Raw genomic sequence first — 26,415 nt, 5'->3', positions numbered from 1 at the left:
TGCGGTACCCACACAAACTTTATTTATGATGCTAAAGAACTTCTCTCGTTGATAAAACTCACACACACCCACAACAAACACATTGATTACCTTGCCCCTTTCTTTCTCCTGTAACCAGTTTTCACCGTCTCGACAACTACTAGCCGTAAGCATGTGTAAACGGAACTGAACTATTCTCTCCTTCAACCAACCATCATGATATTAAACCTATCTTTACACAAGAACACTTCAACCTACTAACCCGTTCCTCTCGTGTACATTGTACTAACGCTACTAACGAAGATAACAAATAAAGTTGTTTATCAAATGTTAAAATGAGACTTCCTTTTGTTGTCTTCATTATTAACTAATCATTATTAACTAAACATTAGTACTTGCTCAGTTGGAAAAATATATGGCCTCCAGTATAAACATAAGAGATTACATTGGATGATAAACCTCTTAACATTCAGAAAACTACTTGTCTGCACTAAATTTAAATGTGATAGTCGTTTTCATCAAATCTGAAAACTTTTGGAGTCATCAATTTAATGGTGAATACTGAAGTGGAAAGAAAGTTTTTAAAAATGTCTACGCTAAATTTGAATGTGATATTCTTTTTCAGCATTCCCCAAAACCTATAAAGTCGTCATTTTAAAAATGGGTGTTAATGTGAAAAGAAAGTAAAAAAAAAAATACAAAAATTTATTCCCCCCTCCCCAATTAGTGTCATTTCATGTCGTGGTTTTGTTTTGCATCATATCAACTCTTCGAAGTTATTAAATGCTGAATGTAGTTATGATGATAAAAGTAGTTGGGCTTCACATTCTTTATATGTTCACATATTTCTTTGCTAGTGTACAACCTCCATCAAAAAATAGCGGGGGAAAAAATTACGCTCTGCAAGTGTTCACTCATAAATAAACGTCCGTAATTTATTTCTTCATATTATTATCATTTCTGACAAGCTAAACAAAATACACTTTCCGTTGACTTTTTGCATGAGCGAATCGTTCACGTGACGGCTTCCTTATGTTAAGAATAAGTAAGTTTGGAAACACTTTTTAAAGATCATTGCAAGCTGACACAATGGTTATTGTATTTGACTCATTGTCTTTAGGTTTTGGTTTCGATCTCAGCTCAAGTATTTTTTTTTTTTGTTTTACTTACAAGAAATGAACAGTTTAGAAAAAAAGCATAATACTTGCATACACATGTCTAACTTTCTTTCTGTTTATTTTATTTACTTCATTTTTTTTAAAGGAATTTAACATTACATTTAATACCGGGCAACACCGGGTACATCTGCTAGTAAGTGATTAAAAAAGGACAGAACTTTTTTCACTGTAGATAGACACAGAAATATCCTTTGTTCTTAATATTTTTGTCAAACGTTGTCAATATTAATCACCACTGTGCAATGATCTTAGCCCTTCAAGTGCTAAAATGTGTCATGTCATCTTCTATTAAGCCCATTTTTATTGATGGCAAAATATGGATGTTACATGTGGCAAATCTGTATATATGATCTCATTCCAGCATGTACAGAGTGAAACGATAAAATTGTCATCCTAGAAAAGATGACATGATTCCATTTCCGTGTGATATTTTTTTTTTTTTTTGCTGCTTGATTGTTTGGTTGGTTGTTTTTTGTTTTACAGCATATCAACCCTTTTTCAGGTTATTTAATGCCGAATCCATTGATTTTGAAGAAAAAGTTTTTAATAAAATGTTTGTTTTTTTTTCAAGTCGGTTTCTATTTAACCCATAGTTGGGACCCTAACAGGTACTACCACTCCGGGTCAGAGTGGACCTGGGAGCAATGGCAATTAAGGGGTGGCTCCACACTCCCCAAAGTCCTTAAGCTGGGGCCTCACTATCGGATATAGGTAATATAAGCTCATATCCAGGACCGTTTTTGTTTTTGTTGCTGACCATCTACTAGTTGGCCAGTTGTGTACAAATCTCAAGAGCGATCGGAGCTTTCTTTCATGTCTGAAAGTGACACAATGTTCAAGGAGCAAGATCGCATGTGCACCGCTGTACAACTCATGCTCTCTACCGATCCAAGTTATGACAACAGGACCATTGCCAGCACCCTCAAAATGCATCGCTGGATTGTTATGAATAACAGGAATATGCTGCGGGTGATGAAAACAAAGTTTCCAGCCATGGTTATGGTCTTTGGTGTGGTTTCAAGTGAGGGCCACATCATGCCACCTCACATCTTTGAAGGCAACTTGAAAATCAACACCAAAGTGTACCCGAATGTGCTGAAGAGTGTGGTGATGCACTGATGAAATCAGGAGGCCTCTGGCAGATTCTGGGTATAGCAGCAAGACTCGGTGCTGGCTCACAAGTCCAGAGACCCAGGCTTGGCTTCAGAAGGAGTGTTACGATTTTGTACTTTTCTCCAACTGCCCTCCCCTCCTCGCCTGACCTGAACCTGCTGAACTACGTCATTTGGTCATATGTTGAGAACATCACCAACATGACTTACCACAAAACCAAAGCCAGCCTGATCGCTTCCATCTGCGGAGTATTCACAGAACTCTCGCCGGCGCTTGTGGAAAAGGCACGTTCCCAGTTTCGTACTTGTATCGAGGTGGTGATTGAGGCTGAAGGTGGCTACATTGAATAGATGTCAGCTCTACTACATAGTCAAGTTATCTGAATCGATTTTTTCAATAAAAGTTTTTAAATAAGACTGTAGTGTTGCTTTCTTTAGGGCGACACTTTTATCGTTCCACTGTATTTGCTCTTTCTCTCATTCAGCCTATAAGCTAGGTAAAGATGGACTTTTTTTATGGTGGCGATAAGTCAAAACTATTTCCCCCACTCGATCTAGGTCCTGTATCATCATGTCCGTCACAATACTGCTACTTAATTGTACTTGAGACAGCATTTGACTTATTGTGTTTAAGTTGTGATTGCGTAATTATGTGATACCACCGATGCCCCCCGCCCCAGGAGGAAGTGAAAAAAAAGAGAAAAAAACATATCAAGAAAAAAGGAAACAAGTTTATCAGCAGAACAATCGAGAGAAAGTTGTTCACGAACGTACACAAAGGAAGCTGAATAAGACTGTTAATCAAGGTGTGACAGACAAAAAGAAATGAACATAAAAGTAGAAATATTTTAAGTTAGTTTATGAATTTTAGGTGTGAAGCAGAGTTTGGTTACAGTTGCAGACAGTCTTAGGTTTGCGACAGTTGATGACAGAGTTAAGGACACATGATGAAGGCAGGTTGTAACTGAGATCAGACCAAGAGAGCTTCAAGAGATTGAGATGAGCTGACATGGCAGCCAACGGATGCAAATGACCGAGCCGTGTTTGAGGTGACATCAAAGCGAGGAAGAAGGAAAGAAAAAGATTATAAAAAGAGAAAAACATGGCCCAAGAATAGAAATAAAAGTGCTACACATGTGGCCTGAGAGCAACAAGGAAAGATATGCCCTAAACAAAGACAGACTATCATGTGATTGACACAGCAGTGTCTTGTTAAGCACATCGGAGTGCAAGAAGACTTTTAACAAGAGACAAGGCGTTATTCTGGAAGTACCTGTAAATAAATGTCTGTTGTTCCAACTGAAAAACAAGTTAACCAAAATTCTTTTCTTGTATCGTTGCGACTATCTGCATACAACATGTGGGTTCCGAGTGTTGATATGTAACGACTATGTTACACAGTGAATTATATCTTCTTTTTCTTTTAAATTGAACTCATTTGCTATTTTTACTTATAGTTCAGGTTGGGGTGAAGGTTCACACCTTTCCTAATGCTAGCGATGCATAAATAACCAGAATAGATCTGCTAGGATTTGAATGCGGTACAACCAAATTCCATAGGCCACTGGACTGAACAAAGTTTGATTATATATTAGGCGATTCATAACAAGTATTTATTGATATTGGATTTAAAGACGACCATGTTGTGGTCTGCAGGGAAGCAGTTCCAGGATAATGTGCCCCACAAACTAGTTGCCCAAGGAAAGAATCTCTGTTCATGGAAATTCTTCCTGATACTAAGCATATGAACGCAAGAAAGGAATTTTTGATTGTTCTTCTTGTGGTAGAAAGACAAGTTCTTGCTGCAAATGTCTTTCAAGGAAAAAGCCGAGATTGGAGCTCAGATGAGCAAATTAAGGTATGACAAATGTATGGCAAAGCAAAACTGCTCCTATTGATTCTCTATTTGTGTAGTATGTAGACACGACAAATTTAAGTATGACAAATGGTTCCTTTTTTTTCTAAAAAGGGGTCATCTTTTATCAAGGCTCAGAGGCCACTCAAGAATAAGGGTTATTGAGTGTACGATAGTCATCAAGACAATAGCATAGTAATCGAATGTTCGAATGCTGTGCCTAAATATCACATGAATAGAGAATCAGCAGGAGCAGTTGTCGTGCCTTAAGTTGTTGTACATGATTAGTAAAACCAGAGCACCTTCTAGGAAAATAATGATAAAGTAGAGACAGACTAGTAGCATCTCTTTTGTGGAGAAAGGGACTGGTGAGAAGATGACCTTTCACTAGATTTCGAAGTCAATTTTAAATTCTGTCAAAGAAAGAGTTATGCTATTATTATCTAAGTTATAAAGGCTGATTTCTACCAAATCGCTAGAGCCTTACCTTCTTATTTTTTATCATTATTTGTTTGGATTTTATTTCTTTTTCTCTTTTATTTTATCTTTCTCGTTTCCTGTTTCTTTTTTTTCTTCTCACCTTTCTCTTTCCTTGTTGTTTTGCCTTGCCTTCCTTTTCCATCTTATGACAGTTCTCTCTGAAAACTGAAAATGTTAATTTTGCCCTGAAGAAGGCTAAAACTTCAAAAGATTCATGAAGTGGGTAGGAGAGTTAGATGTGTGTGTTTTATCAAAAAATGACTTCCTGTCTCTTTCCCCTTACATGCATACTCAGTGTATTTTTCTTACTTTTGACTTTCTTATTGGAGTTGTTTAGGAAGAAAAGTTGTCTTTTGCGCTACTTCTTCACACACGCATTTCCAGTTGATTTTTTTAATTTAGATTTTTGTTATTTAATCAGAGTCGTTATAAAGAGTTCAGTTGATGAATTCATTGAATTATGCAAATATCTCTAGCTTTTATGTTTATTTACCCTTTTTCACTATCAATATACGGGAGTATTAATTAGCATCGTGTCTGCAGGGAACTATGTGGGGAGTTGAGCAACGATATGCCTGTTCACGTTACATTTAAACTTCTGCATGTTAATACAGTCACGGATGCAAGGAAATTCTAAAGTCTAGTAGTCTGTGGGAAGAAACTATTAGAGTAGAAGGCTTTCTGGCATCTGAAAATCGTAACAGTGAAGGGGTGGGATTTTGTTGCCTGTCGGGTTAATCGGAAGTATGTAGGTTGAAGGGGCACAAGTGTTCTGAATTCATCTGAACACCTTTCATTAAAGTAAAGCAAGCATACGGATGCAATATTGTGGTGATGGGACAGAGGTTAGAGCGTAGTTGATAGCGCGGGACCTATTAGATTGGAAACTTGGGGGGGGGGGCTGTCTTAGAGGAAGAGACTAGTGGTAGAGGCACCAGATCGGATATAGTCCCAATATTCTATGCATGGGCGAATTGTGGCTTTTTAAAAAACATAGGATACTCTCTGGTGTGAGTAATTTTCTAGCAGGGTACAGGGAGCCCACCTTTTTAGCAGCAGCCTTAGCAATGCGCTCAATGTATTTGTTCCAATTCATATTGCCTGTGAATGTTAAGCTAAAACGTTTGAATGATGAGCTCTCTGGCAAAGTGTTATTAACTGTGGCAATTGGTGGTAATTGTTAAAAGGTTCAAAAGTTATGAGAATTTAATGAGTACTCTAAACAGCACCTCACCAAATGTGGCAGCAGTATTCCATCTTTTTGTTTTTTTTATAAAGGAAAGATCACTTATCGAGACACAGAGGCCACTCGAAGACAAAGGGTTAATGAGTGTACAATAATCAATTATTAGTGGAACTTTGGTAAATTGGATTACTTAAGGAGACAGCTCATCAAGAACTTTTTTATGTTGGACTTGAAGATGACAAAATTGTAGTCAGCTGGAAAGCAGGCAAATGGAAGAGAGTTCCACAGACGTGCAGTTTTAAGAAAGAAGCTTTGTTCATGAGATCCACGTTCAGGTTTAGGCACAGATAAAGAGTGTGGGAAATTATTGATAATGTTTCAACCAGATAAGTGTTTTTTGTGTAAGTTTGGCAAGGAGAGATCATAGATTGGAGCTCAGGCGAGCATTTGCCATGAAAATAACGATAATGCAGAGACAAGCTCACAACGTCTCTTTTGTGGGAAAGAGGTTGCAGGCAAGAGAAAAAGGGATCCCTTACTAAGCTACAAAGTCTATTTTGATTTCTGGCAAAGCAGAATCACGGATGTATTTGATTAAATGATAATTAGATAAATTACATCAATCAAATGTAGGAAACATAAAATGTTTATGGTTTTCGTTGAAGGTTTCTCATTTTATGAGGAAGATATAAACATGGTTGTTGTGGTTTTATGGTTATTGGTAAGATTTATGTGAATATAAAAAATTATCCTAATAGGAAATGTGTGTGCAAGAAATTGACCTCAGTAAGAGTTTGGAGGAGGAAGGTAAAAACGTTTTGCATGTAAGAAGGAGATTAGAATGTAGACCGTCAGGTTTTGGGTTTACTTTCCGCAAGTTCATAGCTCTCGCTTCCTTTATTTTGTCCTCAAATTCACTGAACAATGTTTCTAACAAAGGGGGAAGAATTGTTGTTTTCCGGGTATCCATCTTATTTATTGTTGGTTGTTTATTTTTTTTTATCTGGAACTGGTATTTTTTTAAAACTTCTTAAATCACATGGTTTCATACCCTGTCTGCAGCGATTTCCATAAAAAATATCCCACTCTGATTGCATTTTACATTTCATGTTTTCTTGGCATCCCTCTGCCAGTTGATCCTGCTATCTCAACTTTTCTACATCTACTAACCCAAGAACACTTATTCATTCTTTTATCATCATACTAGCAGTTTTAATATATATATATATATATTAAAAAGTTTGACTCATGTCCATGTAACCTACATCTAAAATTTCAAGTGTTAAGACCCAAAATTGGCGGAGAAGTTTGGCAGAGTCTGCAAAAGTCAACTCTTTCAATTTTTACGTCTGTGCAGCAAAATCTTTGCCCAAAACCTGATTAAAAAATACCCTTTATGTAAAATTTCAAATGTTTAGACCCAAAATTGGTTGAATAGTTTGCTAGAGGCCGCAAAGATCAAATCTTTTGAACTTTCAGCCCTTGGCAGCAAAATTTTTGGCCAAAAAATGATTGAAAAGCTTGCCCTATGTCTGAATACACTTTATATAAAATTTCAAATGTTTAGACAAAAATTAGCTGAGTAATTTGGTAGAGACCGCAGAGGTCAAATTTTTTTTAAATTTGACCCCAATTTTGACCTCTTAAGATTTATTGTTTTGGGTTCAAATCAAATTAAAAGTTTGATCCATATCCAAGTAACCTACATCTAAAATTTCAAGTGTTTAGACCGAAAATTGGCAGAGGAGTTTGGTAGAGTTTTCAAAGGTTAAATCGTTGAATTTGACCCCTTGGCAACCAAATTTCTGGCTGAAAACCGATTAAAAAGATTTTCCCAAATCTCAATACCCCTTATGTAAAATCTCAAGTCTGTAGACTGAAAATTGACAGAGTAGTTTGGTAGGGAAATGTACACACACACACAGAGACAATTTTACTTTTATAGATATATAGATTTAGCTTAACATTCATTTTACATGCTCTTATGCAGTGGACAGAAACTGAATTTCAAACTAAACTATCTATGACACCTGAAAGTATCCTGTATCTCTACAAGACCACTATTCACCCATATATGGAATACTGTTGTCACATTTGGGCTGGTGCATCTGCTACTTGTCTCTCACACCTTGACAGAGTTCAAAAGAGAGTCGCCAACCTGATAGGTCCTAAACTGTCATCAAAGTTCCAACCTCTGTCCCATCAAGGAAATGTTGCACCCCTCTGCCTGTTCTACAAGTATTTTAATGGTGAATGCTCCAACAAACTACAAGCCCTTGTACCCTTTAGACGTAAATACCCGCGACAAACTTGACAAGCAACAACATCACACCCCTACACAGCAGAGATCCCTAGATGTAAGAAAGCCTTCTACTCTGATAGTTTCTTCCCCAGAATCCCTTTGCGACCACCCAGGAACCTATCAGAATCAGATAGGTTCCTGGGTGGTTGCGTCACCTTTCTGCTATGACACACCGGTTGGTCTTCCTAAGTCTCCATCATCCCAGGGGATGCTGTGTCATCCACCTCTATCTGTTCTGGCAGAGTGTCGAATGTTTTGGGCTGGTGCTGATCAATACACGTGGGGGGGGGGCCATTGTACTGGTATTTCAGGCCCTGTTAGGTTGTTTATGGTATCCAACATTCCTGGTGGCACCTCAGGTATCAAGTGACAAGGGGTATCTACCACAGAGTTTATTCTTTGGAGGAATCTGCGATTGTGATGGGTGACCCGATTACTTGCATCAATGCGTACATTATACTGCTGGTTACCCAGTGTTTCCACCACCCTTCCCGTCTTTGCCCATCGACGTGGGTGTGAACCAACTTAGTTTTGAACGTGCACCGTTTCCCCGATTTTCAGTTCCTGAAGTGGGTGACATTTTAGATTGTATTCCCTTTCATTCCGTAAGTGTCTTTTTGTCATTGCTGTTTCCTTATAATGACTAATTTCTCTCCAGCGTTTATGGATTTGATATTGGTCCTGGAGCACTGAGAGATGGTCCTTTATCATGCGACTGTAAAGTATCATCGCTGGAGACATATATAGGTCTTGTACCGGGGTGTTGCGATGAGTCAGTAGGGACCTAGCTGCCCGGTCATGGCATAGGCGACTGCAACTATCCATGCTATCAATAAGGATCCTTTTAGCCGTTTTAAGGGCCAATTCTGCTCTCCCGTTGCTTTGAGGGTAATATGCCGATGATGTTCGTTTCCTTATGCCCCAATTATCTAGGAACCGGTTATATTCACTGAAGTCAAACAATGGTCCAGCATCGGTCGACAGTTCCTCTGGGACGCTGTACATGCAGAACCAGTTTCGTAGGGCGTCACATGTGGTGTATCTATCTGCATATACTAGGTAGTTCTTCCCTCATAAATCAAAAAATCTGTCACTGTCTTCTGAAATGGGAACTCGGTGTTCGATGGCGGCATTAAGGGTTCCCTAGGTTGTGATGGAGCCATTACATTGCATATTTGCACTGGGCCTGGGTCTGACGAATGCTCACGTCCAGTCCTGGCCAAAACAGCCGTTGTCTGGCGTTTGCCAATATTCCATTGATGCCCTGATGCGCCGAATGGAGTGATTCCAGTACCTCTACACATAGTTTTCTGAGTATGAGAATTTTATTTTCCATTATCGTCACCCCCTCCAAGGAATATAACTCTTCTTTCATATGCCAGAACCGGCGAATTGTCTCCGGCAGTTTGTGCCGAGATTTAGGGAAACTAGTTCACATGAATTCGGCGAAGGTACGACATTCCTCGTCAGTAGCAGCTGCTGCCACAATCCTGTCCCATGTTATTGCCCTTAATTCGGGGTCCTGCTCATAGGTAGAGTTAAATGACGCTCTTATGGCACTATCCATTTGTTTATGCAATGCCCTTTTTGTTTGCTTCCTCCTGGCTTAATGTTACTGGGCATCTCGATGTACGGTCTGGTGCCTATTGAGTTTTCCAGGGAGATGCTTTATTCGAAATTTGTTCATCAAGGACCGTTCTTTGATTTGAACAGTCTTCGGTCTTTATGTCCTTCAGGGCTTTGTCCGAGATCTTCACCAAGGGCTTATGGTCCATGGTGACTAACAGTTCTGGGAATCTCAAAATGAACATGCGACATGCTTCTAGTCCATAGACTAATGCCAATGCCTCTCCTTCAACTGGTGCGTATCGGGACTCTGCATCATTGGTAAATCAGGAGCCGGCCAGGATTAATTTCCAGTGGTCCTCACCACACTTCGGTCTGGCTTCGGTTGTACAGTTGCAGTGTTTCTGGGAAAGAAAATATCCCAAGCCTGTCCTACTGAAGTCCGTCGACAAACATATTGGTCTCTTCACTTCTTCAGTTCTTACACCATTCTCGATCTCTTCAGTGATCCTCTTTTCGACTCTTTGAAGATTCGATCGAGTGTGCTATCCCAGTAGAACTTTCGATTTTTTTGTCTTCAGCAACTCCCGGAACAGGGCCATTACTTTGGCCTGAGAAAAAGCGTAGGCTACCTGGTTTACCATTCCAAAACCAGGATTTTATGGCAGTTATATTTTTTTGGTGTCGGAAAATTTCATATTGCTTCAGTCATTATTTTGGTGAGTTTTATCCCGTCTTCCCTTATCAAGAACCTGGCAAATTCCACCTCTTTTTCTGCAAAGTGAAATTTCTAGGGATTGAATACGATACCATTTTTGCTGCAGTTATTTATGTACTCTATAGTATGCCAAAATGATGTTTCAATAGAGTCGTCCCATAGTATCGTGTTGTCTATACATCTTGTTTTCCTGGGCATATCTACAGTGATATTGTCGAACTTGCATATACTGCATCTCCTGACGCTGGTATCCTTGTGGTGCCCGAAGATAACAGTATCTACCCGATTCCGTGATGAAGTTAGTTGCATCTCTTGCCGATGGGGAGAGGGTTAAGTTATGATAACCATTCCATGCATCCAAGATGGTTTTTCTAGTTTTCGTAGGCACCAGCGATGCCTGGTTGAAAGGAGATGGTGTATGATGGGTTTCCCGTAGGGTAGCAGCATTGAGCTTTTGTAGGTCTACTGTACACCTTGGTGACCCATCTTTTTTAGTGCAACCATCATTCTGGAGCACCATGTTGTAGGTGTACCCACTGGTACAGGTTCTATGATGCCCAATACCACGTCTTGGTCGAGGTCCTCCTTAACTCTTTTCTTCCAATGGTGTGGGACCGGGATTGGGGTGTGGACAGCTGAGGGTTTGGCCCTCAGGATGAACGTAATGTCCATGGATTTTCCTTTCATCACCTGCAGTCATTGATGTGGGCATACATTGAATGCACTAGACTCAAAATACTCCTTTATCCATTATTCCAATCGGGGTCTGTTTTCTTCCGTAGGGGCAAAAGGGATATTGCCCGGCTTGGGTGGGACATTAGTTCTTTGTGAGCACCCACATGGTGCCTTTCCCCCGTCACTAGTTGCCACATTCTGCTGTGAAGTTGGGTTTGGAAAGTTCTCTGGTACCAGACAAAGGTCTTTTAGGGCTGACTCCGACCGGCAGAAATCTGATGTATTTCTTGATACATATATAATCTGACGTGTTTCCGCGATCCTCCTCTGATTTTAGTAAATATCACGCCTTTTACATTTAGTACATTTTCTGTGATTCCCTGAATTCGGTGACTGGTCGGTACTAGATATTTGTCTGGAAACTTCAGAATTTTTTGGATTTCTGGTCCGCTAGTGCATGTGTGTCGGGTCTCCTTGTAGGTAGCTTGCTGGACTGTCCTCCATCTCTTCGCAGGGCGATATTGTCTTGCTGTAGCTCAAGGATCCATTGAAGTAATGTCTGCTGTGTTTATTCGTCCATATTCAAACGTTACTTGTAGCAGGTTTCCTATATCGGCGGCGCCATGTAAAGTGTCGGCAAGACAACATATATTTGAAAGCACACTCGTTGCCGTGAATGTCTTGTTTAAGTAGCCTGCTCTCGTTTCTCATGCAAGCGGGCGAGTCTACTTCTATGGGGGTTTGACGCCAAGACCACTCTGGTCTTATAGCTGGACATCTTGGGTTCGATTCCACCTCTACATCAACACAATCAACACATCCGAGAATTATTAATATACTAGAAGGACAATGTGTTCGTGTATATAATCCAGATTCCAGTAAATGATCCCCAGCACCCAGCAGTTGTCATCAAATATGTGCTGGAACCCAGATCATACATAGTGCAGACTTCACCTGGAAAATTGCTTTGCAGAAACAGCATATATATATATATAAAGCTGAATGTGTGTATGTGTGTGTGTGTGTGTGTGTGTGTGTGTGTGTGTGTGTGTGTGTGTGTGTGTGTGTGTGTGTGTGTGTGTGGTCATGAATAGGCTCCTATATGGTTGACTATTTTTAAAAACTGATTAGATATAATGATAGAAGATGTATCGAGCCACAGAAATGGGTATTTTTGATCTGGCAGAACGGTGATTCATTAAAATTGTGGGGTCTGCATTCACGCCTGGTCCACAAAGTATGGAAATAAAAAAATTAAAAATTTAAAAAAAAAACTTTTACAAGTGTTTTTGATATGAATGTACATAAGAATACTTTGATAAGTATGTTTTAACTTAAATAGGGATGGTATAATAAAATTGTGGGGTCTGCGTTCGCACCTGGCCTCCATAGAATGGAAATAGCCACAAAATTTAATAAAGACTTTTCATATCTATCTGCGTAAGTATACTTTGATAATTATGTTTCAGTTTGAAGAAATATGGTATTGTACGAGCCTTTTTCAAGCCTCGCACAAAACACACATTCATATTTCAAGCTGTCATATACATACGCGCACACAAACATACGCGCCCACGTCCACACACCTACACATATTCACGTTCGCGTACATGCACTCACATTCACGTGTATATACACACACGCTTACGTATACACATGTACTCACACACGCGCACACGAACGCACACATGGACGACGTCACTTCCGCTTTCTAAGGAAATACACATGCGCAAAAGACACTCCGGAAACGAGTATAAAACAAGGAGACAAGCTGTTTCTAATCCTTTTTAGGACTAGCTCTCGACTAGAGAGGTTGGGCTAACCAACCGCCTCCCCTTCGGGAGGCGCACGCTCGCGCGCGTCAACACCCCTGTGACTATGTATGGGGCACGAGCTAACGGACTGTATACACTGTCTCACTCTTTCTCTCTCCATCTACTACTGGTCCCTGAGAACACCTTCGCGTAGCTGACTACTAACTGATGACAACTCTAATATCCTCTTCTTTGTCTACACGCTGGACTATCATTCTCAATTTCCACTATAACACTTATTTCTCTCCCCACGCGCCAACAAACGATAGTGACCCGAACTTGAGATGAAAACACATTTCCTTTTCTTGCTACAACACCAGTCCTGCAACGAACATTGGTTACATACGCGTGGACATATTATAACTAAAATGTTAATTTCTTTCAACAGCAAATAAACGACGTTTATCTTATCCATTAATTGAGTCTTTGTTTCCTTCAATTCCATTCGTTTCATTATTCTTTTGTAACGGGTTTGGGGTATTTATATATCCTAGTCCCCTACAGTATAATAAAATTATGGGGTGTTCGTTCACGCCTGACCTCCATAGAATGGAAATATGTCACAAAATTTAACAAGGTTTTTTAATATAAATCCACAGAATATTGTGATAAGTGTTTCAGTGTGAACAGGTATGGTATAATAAATTATGGGGTTTATCTATTTTATTTTTACTTTCATCATATTTTGCTTTAGTTTTGATACCCCCCAAATTCGAAGCTATCTCTTTACAACCCTTCCTTTTCATAACCTATCATACTTTCATAAATCAGAGTCCATTTTCTGTAGGATGTTTTTGAACCCAGTCAACGACGGGTACTTTTGCTAGTATATATATATATATATATATATATATATATATATATATATATATATATATATATATATATATATATATATATATATAAAAGTATATTAAAACATTTGCTAGAGCGCCAGCGGATTTGTGTAGTCTCAAATTCAACATTCACGCTTTCAAATTGGTAGAGCTCTAGTACATTAGCACCTTCTATTTTGTTTTTGTGCCTGGACATGTAAACATTACCGATTATTATTATTTCGAACACGAAGAAGACACGAGTCCTTTCTTGTAGTTTTATCAAATATATTTATTTAAAAAATAATGCCGGCCCTCACAAAGAAACGGGACATGTTTTGATGAACACCGGTTACCTCGACAAAAAACGTGTTCCTCATCAACTCGCAGGTGTTTCTTATGCGATTATTCTAATTTTATGTTAATGCTGAAGACGATTTTGACGTCGCTGGGAGTGAGTATTTATTTATATTTAAATTATATTGTGGTTGCTCTATTAATGTGTTTAAGGGCTTTATTTAATTTTTCGAGAATATCTTGTATTTATTTTAGGCGAATGAAAAATATGTTATGTAATAATTATTGTAAACCTTTTTATGCATAGAGCAAAGCATGTAAAAAGAAATTAAAAAAAAAAAACATGCATCTTTTTCACGAAGTAGACAAACCCAAAGTGTAGTACCTGTTTATTTACTTCTACTTCATGAGGAAGAAGTGGTGTTACGTGGCTGAAGTTAAGAGTTAGGTTAAGCAAGCATTTCCAAAGTTTCATTCTGCAAAAATAGCTCTGAAGAGACACGTCGGCATTTCCCAGTAGATCACCTCAGGCGATGGTACTTGTAATGAATGGATATCCAGAGGATTCCAGTAGTTACCCAGTCGATTCCGGAAATGGCCGAAGCAATTTACGTTTTGAAAGTCACCTTCTTGATAAAAATACAGAATAGACTAAATCTCTTCAACCCAGCCCAGCCAGCACAGCACGGCACACTCTCGTCATATTAAGAATGGGTTTCCATGAGGAGAGGGTGGGATTTGTTAACTATTCTATTCCTACACTGTCTGCTTTTTTTTTGGGGGGGGTCAACTTTATTGTATTTGGAGGGGGGGGGATACTTTTGTTTTTCTTTTACCATAACACTTTGCATGCTTAGTGTCGTCTCGTCGTCTGCTTGTTTACATTTTTTTTTTTTTACTTTCATAAATTGCTCTGGCCATTTCCGGAACTGACTCTGAATTCTCCGTCAGTACTCGAGACTGCCTCGATTGATATTGAAATCGGGGTGCTAATGCGGAGAGTAATCCGGCGGTATTTTTTAAATCGTATTTCCAAATTTAATTAAAGTTTTTTAGGCACCGCCAAAAATGGCCGCAAAATTAAGTTGTTGTTGTTTTTTAAAACTAAATTACATTTATTAAAATCCATTTTGGTACTGGTCGCGGTAAGAGTTCCCTGCCGAACACCCTCCAAAAACAACGATGTCTCCCGTTTCTCGCGCAGCCGCAAAGGACATGTTTTAGTTGCCATAGTAACAACACTTTTTATCGACATTGTTTTACTGTTTAAAGACAGTACTACACATTTATTAATAATATCTCACTTTTAATCACTTTTATCGACTTTTTAAAACTTTTTTTTTTACTCTTTTTAAATGACAACGTTAATGTTTATGAATATTGAAATAAAACATTATGTTTATGAATATTGAAATAAAACATTACTACACATTTATTAATAATATCTTTTTTTTTTTTTTTACTGTTTTACTGTTTGTGTCACTTTTATCGACTTTTTCTTTTATGAAACTTATCGGCGGTTCTTGAAATTTACTTACCACAAAACTTGTCGGCGGTTCTTGAAATTTACTTACCACAAAATGATGATAGAATAATAAATTTACTTACGTTTAATCAATGTTATTTTCTTTTTTAAATAGCATTTTCTTTTTAAATGACGACGTTTTTACTGTTTATGAATATTAAAAGAAAAATAATTACTAAACATTTATTAATAAGAAAATGGGGTGCTAGTGCACTTATGATCCGCGCTATATTTTAAATCGTATTTCTAAGCTTAAAGTTTAATGTTTTTTTATTCAATTGTAAGGTTAAAGTAGAGAATATGTACAAAACACCCTCCCCGTGTTAAGAATGGCTTCAACAGTAAAAAAAAAAAGATATTATTAATAAATGTGTAGTAATGTTTTATTTCAATATTCATAAACATAATGTTTTATTTCAATATTCATAAACATTAACGTTGTCATTTAAAAAGAGTAAAAAAAAAGTTTTAAAAAGTCGATAAAAGTGATTAAAAGTGAGATATTATTAATAAATGTGTAGTACTGTCTTTAAACAGTAAAACAATGTCGATAAAAAGTGTTGTTACTATGGCAACTAAAACATGTCCTTTGCGGCTGCGCGAGAAACGGGAGACATCGTTGTTTTTGGAGGGTGTTCGGCAGGGAACTCTTACCGCGACCAGTACCTCCATTTTTTCTGAGTAACTTTTTTTCCCCCGAAAGATAAAACCCTGAATTTTAGGTATTATTATACAAACACCGTGACAGCGTTAGGGTTAGGGTTAGGGTTAGGGTTTAGGGTTAGGGTTAATTCGCTGTCACGGTGTTTGTATAAATTTACCGAATTTTATCATATAGAAAACAGAATAATGTAAAACTTTTTCTACTATTTTTAATTAAATTTTAAATGTTAAATTTTCCCAAAAAGTTAACAATTGACATTTTTTGTCTTGCACAAAAAACGTACTTAAATATTTAAAAAAAAAAAAAGGTTTTTGAAATAATTAATTTATTAATTTATTGTCTAACTAAGATTTAGGGTGATTTTCTAAGAGAATATGCAAAAATATAATATAAGTACCTGAATTTTAAATAATTCCACTTATTCATATAGCTAACCAGATATTTCGCGTCGATGTAGAGTCTACATCGACTCTGTTTACGTTTGCGTTTTATAAGAAGAAAACTATGGAAGACCAAACAGGCCAAAAAAAACTTATTTTTCAGTGACGAAAATTTCAATTTATTATTAAGCTGAAGCTGGCCAGTACCAGATGGGTGACCATTTGTATGAGTTTGGTTTTTAATGTGTATGTGTGTGGGGGCCAGGCTCCCCAAAATGGGGGGGGGGCAATTTAAAGCAGAATAAAAAAAAATTATTTCAGCGCGTTTGGTCCACCGTAGTCGAAAGGCGGCAAACGGGATCGAAAAAAATGATGCTATTTTTAACACAAAGGGCACAATGTTTATCGAATTTTTTTTTTTTTTAGTATCGATTATTCAAAGCATGCCCTGTTTAATAATGGTCATGCATTATTCAGCTCGCTAAAAAAAAAATTGTTAATTTATTTATCAAAAATTTTAAAATGGCTTTTTTCGTATAAATATTAAAAAAAATTTTTTTTTGTTTTGTTTAACTTAAATTAATTATTTTACTTAACATATCCACCGAATTTCACACTTCAAAACTCAAAAGCGGGATAATTAAACACAATCGAAGTTCTGATATTCAGACGTCAAAATAATGTATGCAAACAATTTTTTTTTTTTTTTTTTTTTTTTTTTTTAATCTATAATTCTGTCCCTTACAACAACACAATATGTTTTGTTCAGTTTCAGATGATTATTTTAAGCATATTTGTTCCCACTTCAAAACAAGGGGGGGGTTGTAAGCAAAAAAATATATATATATAAATATCGTTTATGAAAAATAAGTACACTGTTATAAAGTTCATTCTTCTCCTAATAATCGCTGAAAATTTCGTATTGATCGGATAATTACCTGATTTTTGGTAGATTTTTAAAAAGACGGTCCGTCAAAAAGTACTGACCTGCCCCCCCAGTTTTGACGGTGCCTAAGTTTTATGATATGTTTTTTTTTTTTATTCAATTGTAATGTTAAAGTACAGAATGGGTACAAAACACCACGTTAAGAATGGCTTTTAAAATCATAACGTTATTATTTCAGCACGGATCACTCTCTGCATAAGTACCGAAATCGGTAATGTCGCTAAATATGTTTGAGAAAAATAATGCATTTTTATCTTGTGGGGGTCGTCAGGCCTTTTTAGGAACTAACTTCCTCCACAAATAAATAAAAATAAAAAGAAGAAGACTTACATGCAAAACAAACGGAGGTTTATTCACCGAAACCAACCATTAACAAATAAAATATAATTCTCTTTATAATGAGTTCAGAAGTCCTTTTTAAGTGTTCGTATAAAAAAGGAGAATGTCTTTTTTTGTTGAACTGTTCATATGTTAAAACATGGTAAGAGAGGCAATAGGTAATGTTCGCTTGTGAAATTGTATGAAGCGCGCGGAGCGGTGAAAATGGAAGAGTGATAGTAACACGCGTGGAACGTCCGAATGAAAATGCAGTTGAGAGAGATTTGATGTTTGTGTGAGCTTAAATACTATTTGGACCGGCTCCCAGCGAGCTTAAGAAGAAAAGTTTAGAAAAATGTCCTTGGAGAAATCCCATTGGACGGAAACGTCACGTGGGGTGCTCTGTACTACGTCCGCTCGTTTTGAGTTGATTTAATATATAAGGCCACGCCGGAATTTGCGTGGGAGTTATTTTTTATTTTTCATGCGCCAACATAATCATACTGCGCGCCTAAATTGTATTTATTTTATAACAATTTTTAATCCGAATCTTAACCGTGTCAACTGGCACAGTCTTGAACAGTATTACATGAAAAGTCATTTTGTATAAAAAGTTAATTTGGTCAATGTACGCTGCTTGTTCAACCTGCAAAGGGTGTTTATTCCGAAAGCCGTGCTCAACATGGGGAGGTTGGGGGTGTTTATTCCGAAAGGTATTTTCTTATTTTCAATTTCTCTATGTTAAGAACGGCTTTTGGAATAAACAACCTTTGCAGGTTGTACAATCAGTGAGTGCAAATTTATTTTACCTATCGAAACTCGAGAAATGCACGATTAAAATGTGTAAACATTCAATAAGAAATCAACATGGCTGCCAGTTGCCATTTCGTAGACCAAGAAGCAGCCTTGACCTTGCGATTAAAAACCAAGATTGAGTCAAACGGAACTAATCGACGGCACTTCACTTCGGTGAATCTGTTTAGTTCGTATTTTCAGGAATTTATGTGGAGAGAACGATCGAGTGGCACAAATGAATTCTTTTAACTTTTTACACGAACTGGATATCATTGTGTAATGTTTACGAAACATTTTGAATGTCTTATTTTTCTCATATCACCCCCAAACCCTATTTAGCGACATTCTGAGTACCCAGGCGAGGCGATCGGCAATAAATAAACTTCTCAAGAGTGGCGAGTTAATGCCTGGGAGAGTTCAGCTTTAGTTGTATCAGAATTTGGGGGGAATTTTTGACACCCCTAACACGAAACTGCGAATAAAATATTTAAAAAAACTCGTAATTTCTCTTTTAAAAGTGGGTTGTTTATTTTCTTTATGGAATATACTTCCGAAACAAACTATTAAAGTTGTTTAAAAAATAATAGAATTTTTTTTTTTTTTTTTTTTTTTACGTAATGAAATCAATTGAATTTTATGAGTGAAATTTTTTACAATTTTTAAACTTTAAAGATCTATCAATTTTTTTATTAGTTCAATTTTTACCATATTTTCAGGGTCAATGTGAAATTTTATGCTCTTTCCAATAAACCGAATATAATATTTTAGACAAACGTTTTTTTACCCCCCCCCCATTTTGAAATGTCTATTAAAATCTTAATAATTAATTTACTCACCAAAGTTTTATATATCACAAATTGAAGATAAAAGATCAATAAATAATATATTGTAAATCAAAACAAAAAAAGTTTTTTTTTTTTTTAAATTTACCTGTAAAATCCAAAGTGTAAAACCTTTTTTTTATTTTTAAACCCACGTTGATTTCTTTTTTTAATTGGAAGCCTATATTCTGCTTATATTGTCTGGTAAGTAATGGACGCTAACAACAATTTTTTTCTATTTCATTCAATGTTTTCTTTTTTTAGATATTTAAAAAAAAAAAAAATTTCACTCGATAAAGAAGTATGAAAATATAATAAATCAAAAATGTATGTATTTCTTTGAGAAAAGAAAAAAAAATCCTCGACTGTATTTTTTTTTTTTTTTGAAGGCTAAAACTTATAAGTAAAATTTGACTATTTTTAAACTATGGGAACACATATTTCTTCAGGCACAAGGCTAGATGGCTAACGCGGTTAATGTGGTTTTTACTGCCTTCTGTCCATCCGTAGTTCTAAACAAAGACAAATAGTTACTTCCGGTTTTTCGATAAAGACGCTTTTTTCAAATAGTCATTTAAAAAATTCTTTTATTTAAAAAAATAAATGGAATTTAAAATATAAATATGGATAAATTCTGAACAATGAAGAATGAAACTAAACATTCAACAGTATTTTTATAGGTAAGTGATTTTTTGGAATTTATATCTATTTTTTTTTATAACCGAAGTAAGAAAAATTTTGTTGATTGTCTTCAAATCTTTTTTAAAGAAAACCGATTTAAAAAAAAACAAATATTGCATAATTTGCTATTAAACCTGTTATTTTTTTAAAATTTGGTCTTTGCTCCTTTAATTGAAAAAAAAATTAGGGTTTGAATTACATTTTTCAAATAGTTATAAGCTTGTAAAGATAGGAGGTCGAATTATTCAATTTTTTTTCACGTATTCTTAAGATCGGTTTCTGACACTGCTAGTTCAGCTTGTACTGAGCTAGGTCATACCTCACCTCGAGTAGCTGGTCAGTGTAAGGTTATTTCAGTCACGATCTCTTCCTTTGTGAATGGTACTGGTAATAATGGTGGAAAAAAGATAGGGGGACCTAGTTTTGAAAGCCGGTTTATCATAATTTTTTGTAGGTTTCCGATCACTTTTTGTAATGTACTTGAAAGATTAAAGCCTGAAGTTAATTTCTAAAAGGGGAAAAAATATTTGTACGCATGAAAAAAAAAAAAGTTATAATGAAAAATGTTTTCAAGGCGACATTTGGAAACTTAAAAAATTAAGCTACATTCTAAAGTTAAATAAATTCATTGTAAAAATCCCTTGAAAGATAATTATTAGTTTTCTGGATCTATTTCAAAGATAATTAGTGAAGTAAAGCCCTAAGATATTAAAAAAAAAATTCTTGTTTGTACAAAAAATAGCTTAATTAGCCCCCAAACAAAATGAAGTTGTGAAGTATGAATTCTAGGGAAGCCCAAAATGTCAGAAAATCAAAAGGCTGTCTGAAAATGACGTCAAGGAGGTAGGAAGTACAAAACCGACTGGGTTTATTTTATTTTATTTTTCCCATAGCCGTGCATCCATACATTCATAGCGTAAACTTTTGTATAATTTTTACCATTTTATAATTTAATTATTTTTTTATGTTCCTGCTTTTTTTCATATTTTTTTAAAAATTATTATTCAAGATTATATGAAGATTATACATTAGGCAAGGAAAATATTAGAATCCTTCATATAAAAATTAGGCGAAAATTTAATCTTAAAAAAACAAAGTAAATATTTTTTGCAATTATAATTTTTTGTGTGTAAATATTAAATAAACAATGCTTAATTCAATGATAATATCAGTAGTTTGAGAAATTAATTCTTCTTCGATTTATATTTATATCGATTTTGTTAATATGGACTTTAGGTTCTTTTTTTTGTAATGTTCCTGAAGAAAATTAATTTTTCTTTTTATTGTTACAATTTACGATGCTTTAAAAAAGCATTAAAAAAATTCATTATTATTAAAATAAAATATATATCAAGTGCGCTTGGAAGCCAAATCACAACGTAATATTAGGAAAATAAACAAATATTTTACTTGTTTGAAATTTATCACAAATATATTTCAGAGGTATACTCCATCTTCAGGGTGTTGTTTTTTTTTCTTTTCTTCTTCCTTGCCATGTTGTAAATTTGGAGAAAGAAGTCTGTTTGTAAAGAGGCGCACATTGTTTCTAGCGGTTGTATTTTGAAATGTTTGAAATGAATTATTTTTTTTTTTACTGCTGAAAACCATAATTTTAGTAAAGGTATTTTTTGTTTAAACAAAATAATACATTTTTACTAAGATTCAAATTAAAATAATGAGTTCATTATATTCTGTGATCATTATTTGATAAATACTGAAAATTTCAGTAAAATTGGTTCATTTCCTGATTTTTAGTAAATTTTTAAGTAAAGGGAGAGGTCAAAATGTTTATACATTTTGAGCATCGGCATTCATTTTGCACGTACCTATGGTTTAGTTTATGATCATACTAGCGGACATACACAAGTGAGACCCCTCTAGAGAAATACACATCGGCTCCGATGTTGTATGCAGTTCGACATAGGGAGCGCTAGGAGTGTCAGAAAACGCCATTAAAAATGCGTCATAAAAAGTGAATAATTCGACCTCCTATCTTTCAAAGCTTATAACTACTTGAAAAATGTAATTCAAACCCTAATTTTTTTTAATTAAAGGAGCAAAGACCAAATTAAAAAAATAACAGATTTAATAGCAAATTATGCAATATTTGTTTTTTTTTAAATCGGTTTTCTTTAAAAAAGATTTAAAGAGAATTAATGATTTTAACTTATTTCAATAAAATATATGTATATATACATTCCAAAAAATCACTTACCCATCAAAAATACTATTCATTGTTAAGAATTTATCCATATTTTTATATTCCATGTGCTTTTTGAATAAAATACTTTTTTAAGCAAGGATTCCAAAAAATACGACCAAATGTTTTTCACAGTTGAAATAAAGGGAGATAAATGTCTGCTTTTCTTCCAGTTCAATTCTTCGGTGACTATAAGCGTCAAAATTATTGTCTCTTTCTATTGTGTGCTGTAAACAAAAGTTAGTAAATATGGGCCACCATACTTGAAAAATGATCCCATTTCACTTATAAGTTTTTGCCGATTAAAAAAAAAAGTCAATCGATTTAAAAAAAAATTTTTTTTTTTAATTTTCTTAAAGAAATACATGAGTTTTTGATTTAATATGTTGTATTTCTTCTTTATGTTTCTTTCTTTATGGAGTGAATTTGTTTTTTAAAATATCTAAAAATAAAAATATTGAATGAAATAGAAAAAATTGTCGTAATTCTACGGAATTTTCTGGACAATATGAAAGATTATAAGGTTTCACTTAAAAAAAAATTCAACATGGTTTAAAAAAAAGGTTTTAAACTTTGGACTTTACAGGTAAATTTGCAAATAACTGTTTTTTTTTTCTTTTAAATTAGCTTATTTTATTTATTGAACTTTTATCTTCAATTTGTGATATATAAATTTGAGGTGAGAAGATGAATTATTGAATGTAAAAAAAAAACACTTGTCTAGAATATTATATTCGGTTTATTGAAAAGAGCATAAAATGTCACATTGACCCTGAAAATATCTTAAAAATTGAACCAATAGAAAAATTTTGATAGATTTTTTAAATTTAAAAATTGAAAAAATTCTAACTCATAAAATTCAATTGATTTCATGACAAATACTGTTTTTTTTAAATAAAAATAATATTTCTGTTATTTTTTAAAAACTTTAATAGTTTATTTTGGAAGTAGATTCCATAAAGAAAATAAACAACCGACTTTAAAGAGATATTACGAGTTTTTTTTATATTTTATTCAGTTTTAGGGGTGTCAAAAATTTCCCCAAAATTCTGATACACCTAAGGCAGCACCTAGTTTTTCTTATTTACTAGCATGGGTGCCCGGCGTTGCCCGGGTGTTTGGAAGTGTGTGTTGAGCAAAAAAAAAAAAGTGGTAGTAGGAAGGCAGGCTCAAACCCATACCACGAAGGAGGAAAAGAATGGGAAAAAACATGACGTCTTTGCTGTTACGACGACCGCCAAACCAGGAGGTTTAAAGTAAGGCTAGACAATCGAAAAGAGGGGATGACTTTCAAAAATATCAGCGAAAAAATCGACCCCTCCCTGTAGCAAAGTGCCCAGTTGAGGGTGAAGAAATTAATGTTTTTAGCCAATTTTTCGATATTTGTCGTCTGAAGGGTCGAGCTTCAAATGATACTAATTTTGTGAAAATCTGTTGCCTCTGTTGAAAGTTTTAGACAGACATGCAAACATACATACATACATACATACATACATTTATATATTGGTAGCTAAAATTTTCGACCCAAACCGATTAAAAAGCTTGCCCTATCTCTGAATGCCCCTTATGTCAAATTTCAAATATTTAGACCAAAAAATTGGTTGAGTAATTTGGTAGAGACCGCAGAGGTCAATTTTTTTTTAACTTTGGCCCCTATTATGACCCCTTAACATTTATTGTTTTGGGCTCAAATCAAGTTATTAAGTTAGATCCATGTCCAAGCAACCTATATCTAAAATTTCAAGTGTTTAGACCCAAAATTGGCGGAGGAGTTTGGTAGAGTTCTCAAAGGTCAAATCGTTGAATTTGTACCCCTTAATAGCCACATTTCTGGCTTAAAACGGATTACAAAGATTTTCCCAAGTCTCAATATCCTGTATATCAAATTTCGAGTCTGTAGACTGAAAATTGACAGAGTTATTGTGTCGGGAAATGTACAGAGAGAGCGACGCACACACACAGACAAACAGACACTTTCACTTTTATAGATATACTAGCATTTCAGTCCGGCGTTGCCCGGGTGTTTGGATGTGTATGTTGAGTAAAAAAAAAAAAAAAAGTGGTAGTAGGAAGGTAGGCTCGAACCCGTACTGCGAAAGAGGAAAAGAATGGGGAAAAGACCAGACGTCTATGCTGTTACAACCACCGCCAAACCGGAAGTGACATATTTTGAAATTAAGGCTAGACAATCGAAAAGAGGGGATGACTTTTGAAAATATCAGCAAAAAAATCGACCCCCCCCACCCCTGTACAAAAGTTCCCAATTGAAGGTGAAGATATTAATGATTTTAGCCAATTTTTCGATATTTGTCATCTGAAAGGTCGTCCTTTAAAACAATACTGATCTTGGTAAAATCTGTCACCTCTGTCAAAAGTTTTAGGCAGACATTTAAACATACATACATACATACATTTATATATTAGTAACTAAAAATATTCGACCCAAACCGATTAAAAAGCTTGCTCTCTCTCTGAATACCCTTTGTCAAATTTCAAATGTTTAGACCAAAAATTGGCTGAGTAATTTGGTAGAGACCGCAGAGGTCAATTTTTTTTTAACTTTGGCCCCTATTATGACCCCTTAACATTTATTGTTTTGGGCTCAAATCAAGTTATTAAGTTAGATCCATGTCCAAGCAACCAATATCTAAAATTTCAAGTGTTTAGACCCAAAATTGGCGGAGGAGTTTGGTAGAGTTCTCAAAGGTCAAATCGTGGAACTTTGACCCCTTAACAGCCAAATTTCTGGCCGAAAACCGATCACATAGATTTTCCCAAATTTCAGTACCCTGTATATCAAATTTCGAGTCTGTAGACTAAAAATTGACAGAGTTATTGCGTAAGGAAATGTACACAGACACACCGACACATTCACTTTTATATATATATATATATATATATATATATATATATATATATAGTAATTTATAAAATTTAACGTATTGAGCACTTTTGAAGTAAATACTTAAAGTTTACGCATAAATCTATACTTTCGTATATTAAATTTATGTGAATAAATGAAGTAGTTATATATATATATAGATAGATAGATTATTGCTTTTTTATTTTGGCTTGTTCGGATTGTTTTTTTTTTCTTCTTTGTTGTTGTTTTTTTGTTTTTTTTGGATGGATATTTTTGAACTTGAACTTTGCGAATTAGTTTGTTATTATATGATTTTTTGAAATACATATCGGGATCAGTCGGTGAAATGAAATGGTCTCATGTCGATGAGGCCATGTATAGAGAGGCTTATAACATGAAAAGTGAAAAAATAGTAGATAATTTTGAAACATTTTTAGAGCATGTTCATTAAAAATATGGTAATTAAAAAAAATCCCAATAAGCTTTGGAAAAAAAAAACATGTTTTGAACAATTGAAACTTTTATTTTTTATTTTTGAATAAAAAATAAAAAATTAAAACAAAAACAGTAGTGTTCTCATCGAGTAGTAGTTTTTATTTTATTCAAGAAAATAAAAGGTACTTATGAATTTATTGACCCGTGCTGAAATAATGACGTTATTATTTAGAAAGCCATTCTTAACATGGGGACGGGAGGGTGTTGTGTACCTATTCTGTACTTTCACCTAACAATTTAATAAAAACAGGTATCGTAAAACTTTAATTAAACTTGAAAATACTATTTAAAAATAGCGCGGATCAATAAGTGCACTAGCGCCAAATAACATTTCACAGTGTTTCGATCAACGACATTCCATGAGAGGTAGGTACATGCTAAAGCTTTTTGTTTATCGCCACAAGTGTTAATTTGGACTTGCACCAATTTTTCTGTTAATAATTACCTATAACTATAATCTCTGGCCCCAAAAAATATCCATCAAAAAAAAAAAAAACAGAAAAAATCATAATAACAAAATAATTCGCAAAGCGCAAAGTTCAAGCCAAAATAAATAAATTAATAAATAAAAACTAAGCCACACGCAAAAATTCTTTCCTTGTAAAAATAATAATTGCACCCTAAGTCTAACTCTGTACAAAATCGAAGCCGATGCGTATTTCGCTAGAGGGGTAGCACTCGTGTACGTCAGCCAAAAAATATATATGCAAGAGTAAAGTAACTTTGTTTAATATATGTGTTGATGAAAAA

General features: G+C 35.1%; 1 protein-coding gene across 2 annotated transcripts in view; it reads left to right on the top strand.

The window, feature by feature from the left end:
* Nucleotides 1-13,999: 13,999 nt before the first annotated feature.
* Nucleotides 14,000-26,415, top strand: part of LOC145266404 (uncharacterized) — a 57,811-nt gene continuing 45,395 nt past the window's right edge. For both annotated transcript variants that reach the window (XM_080122057.1, XM_080122056.1), the window contains exon 1: nt 14,000-14,134. In XM_080122057.1, the coding sequence (XP_079978183.1) occupies nt 14,099-14,134 (36 nt within the window). In that variant the 5' untranslated portion in view covers nt 14,000-14,098. The remainder of the gene's footprint in view (nt 14,135-26,415) is intronic.

The sequence above is a fragment of the Euprymna scolopes genome, chromosome 41, assembly GCF_053919585.1.
Source record: "Euprymna scolopes isolate OS-2025 chromosome 41, ASM5391958v1, whole genome shotgun sequence".
Classification (NCBI taxonomy): domain Eukaryota; kingdom Metazoa; phylum Mollusca; class Cephalopoda; order Sepiida; family Sepiolidae; genus Euprymna; species Euprymna scolopes.
Note: the sequence above shows the minus strand (reverse complement) of the source record. Positions and strands in the feature narration are given on the sequence as shown.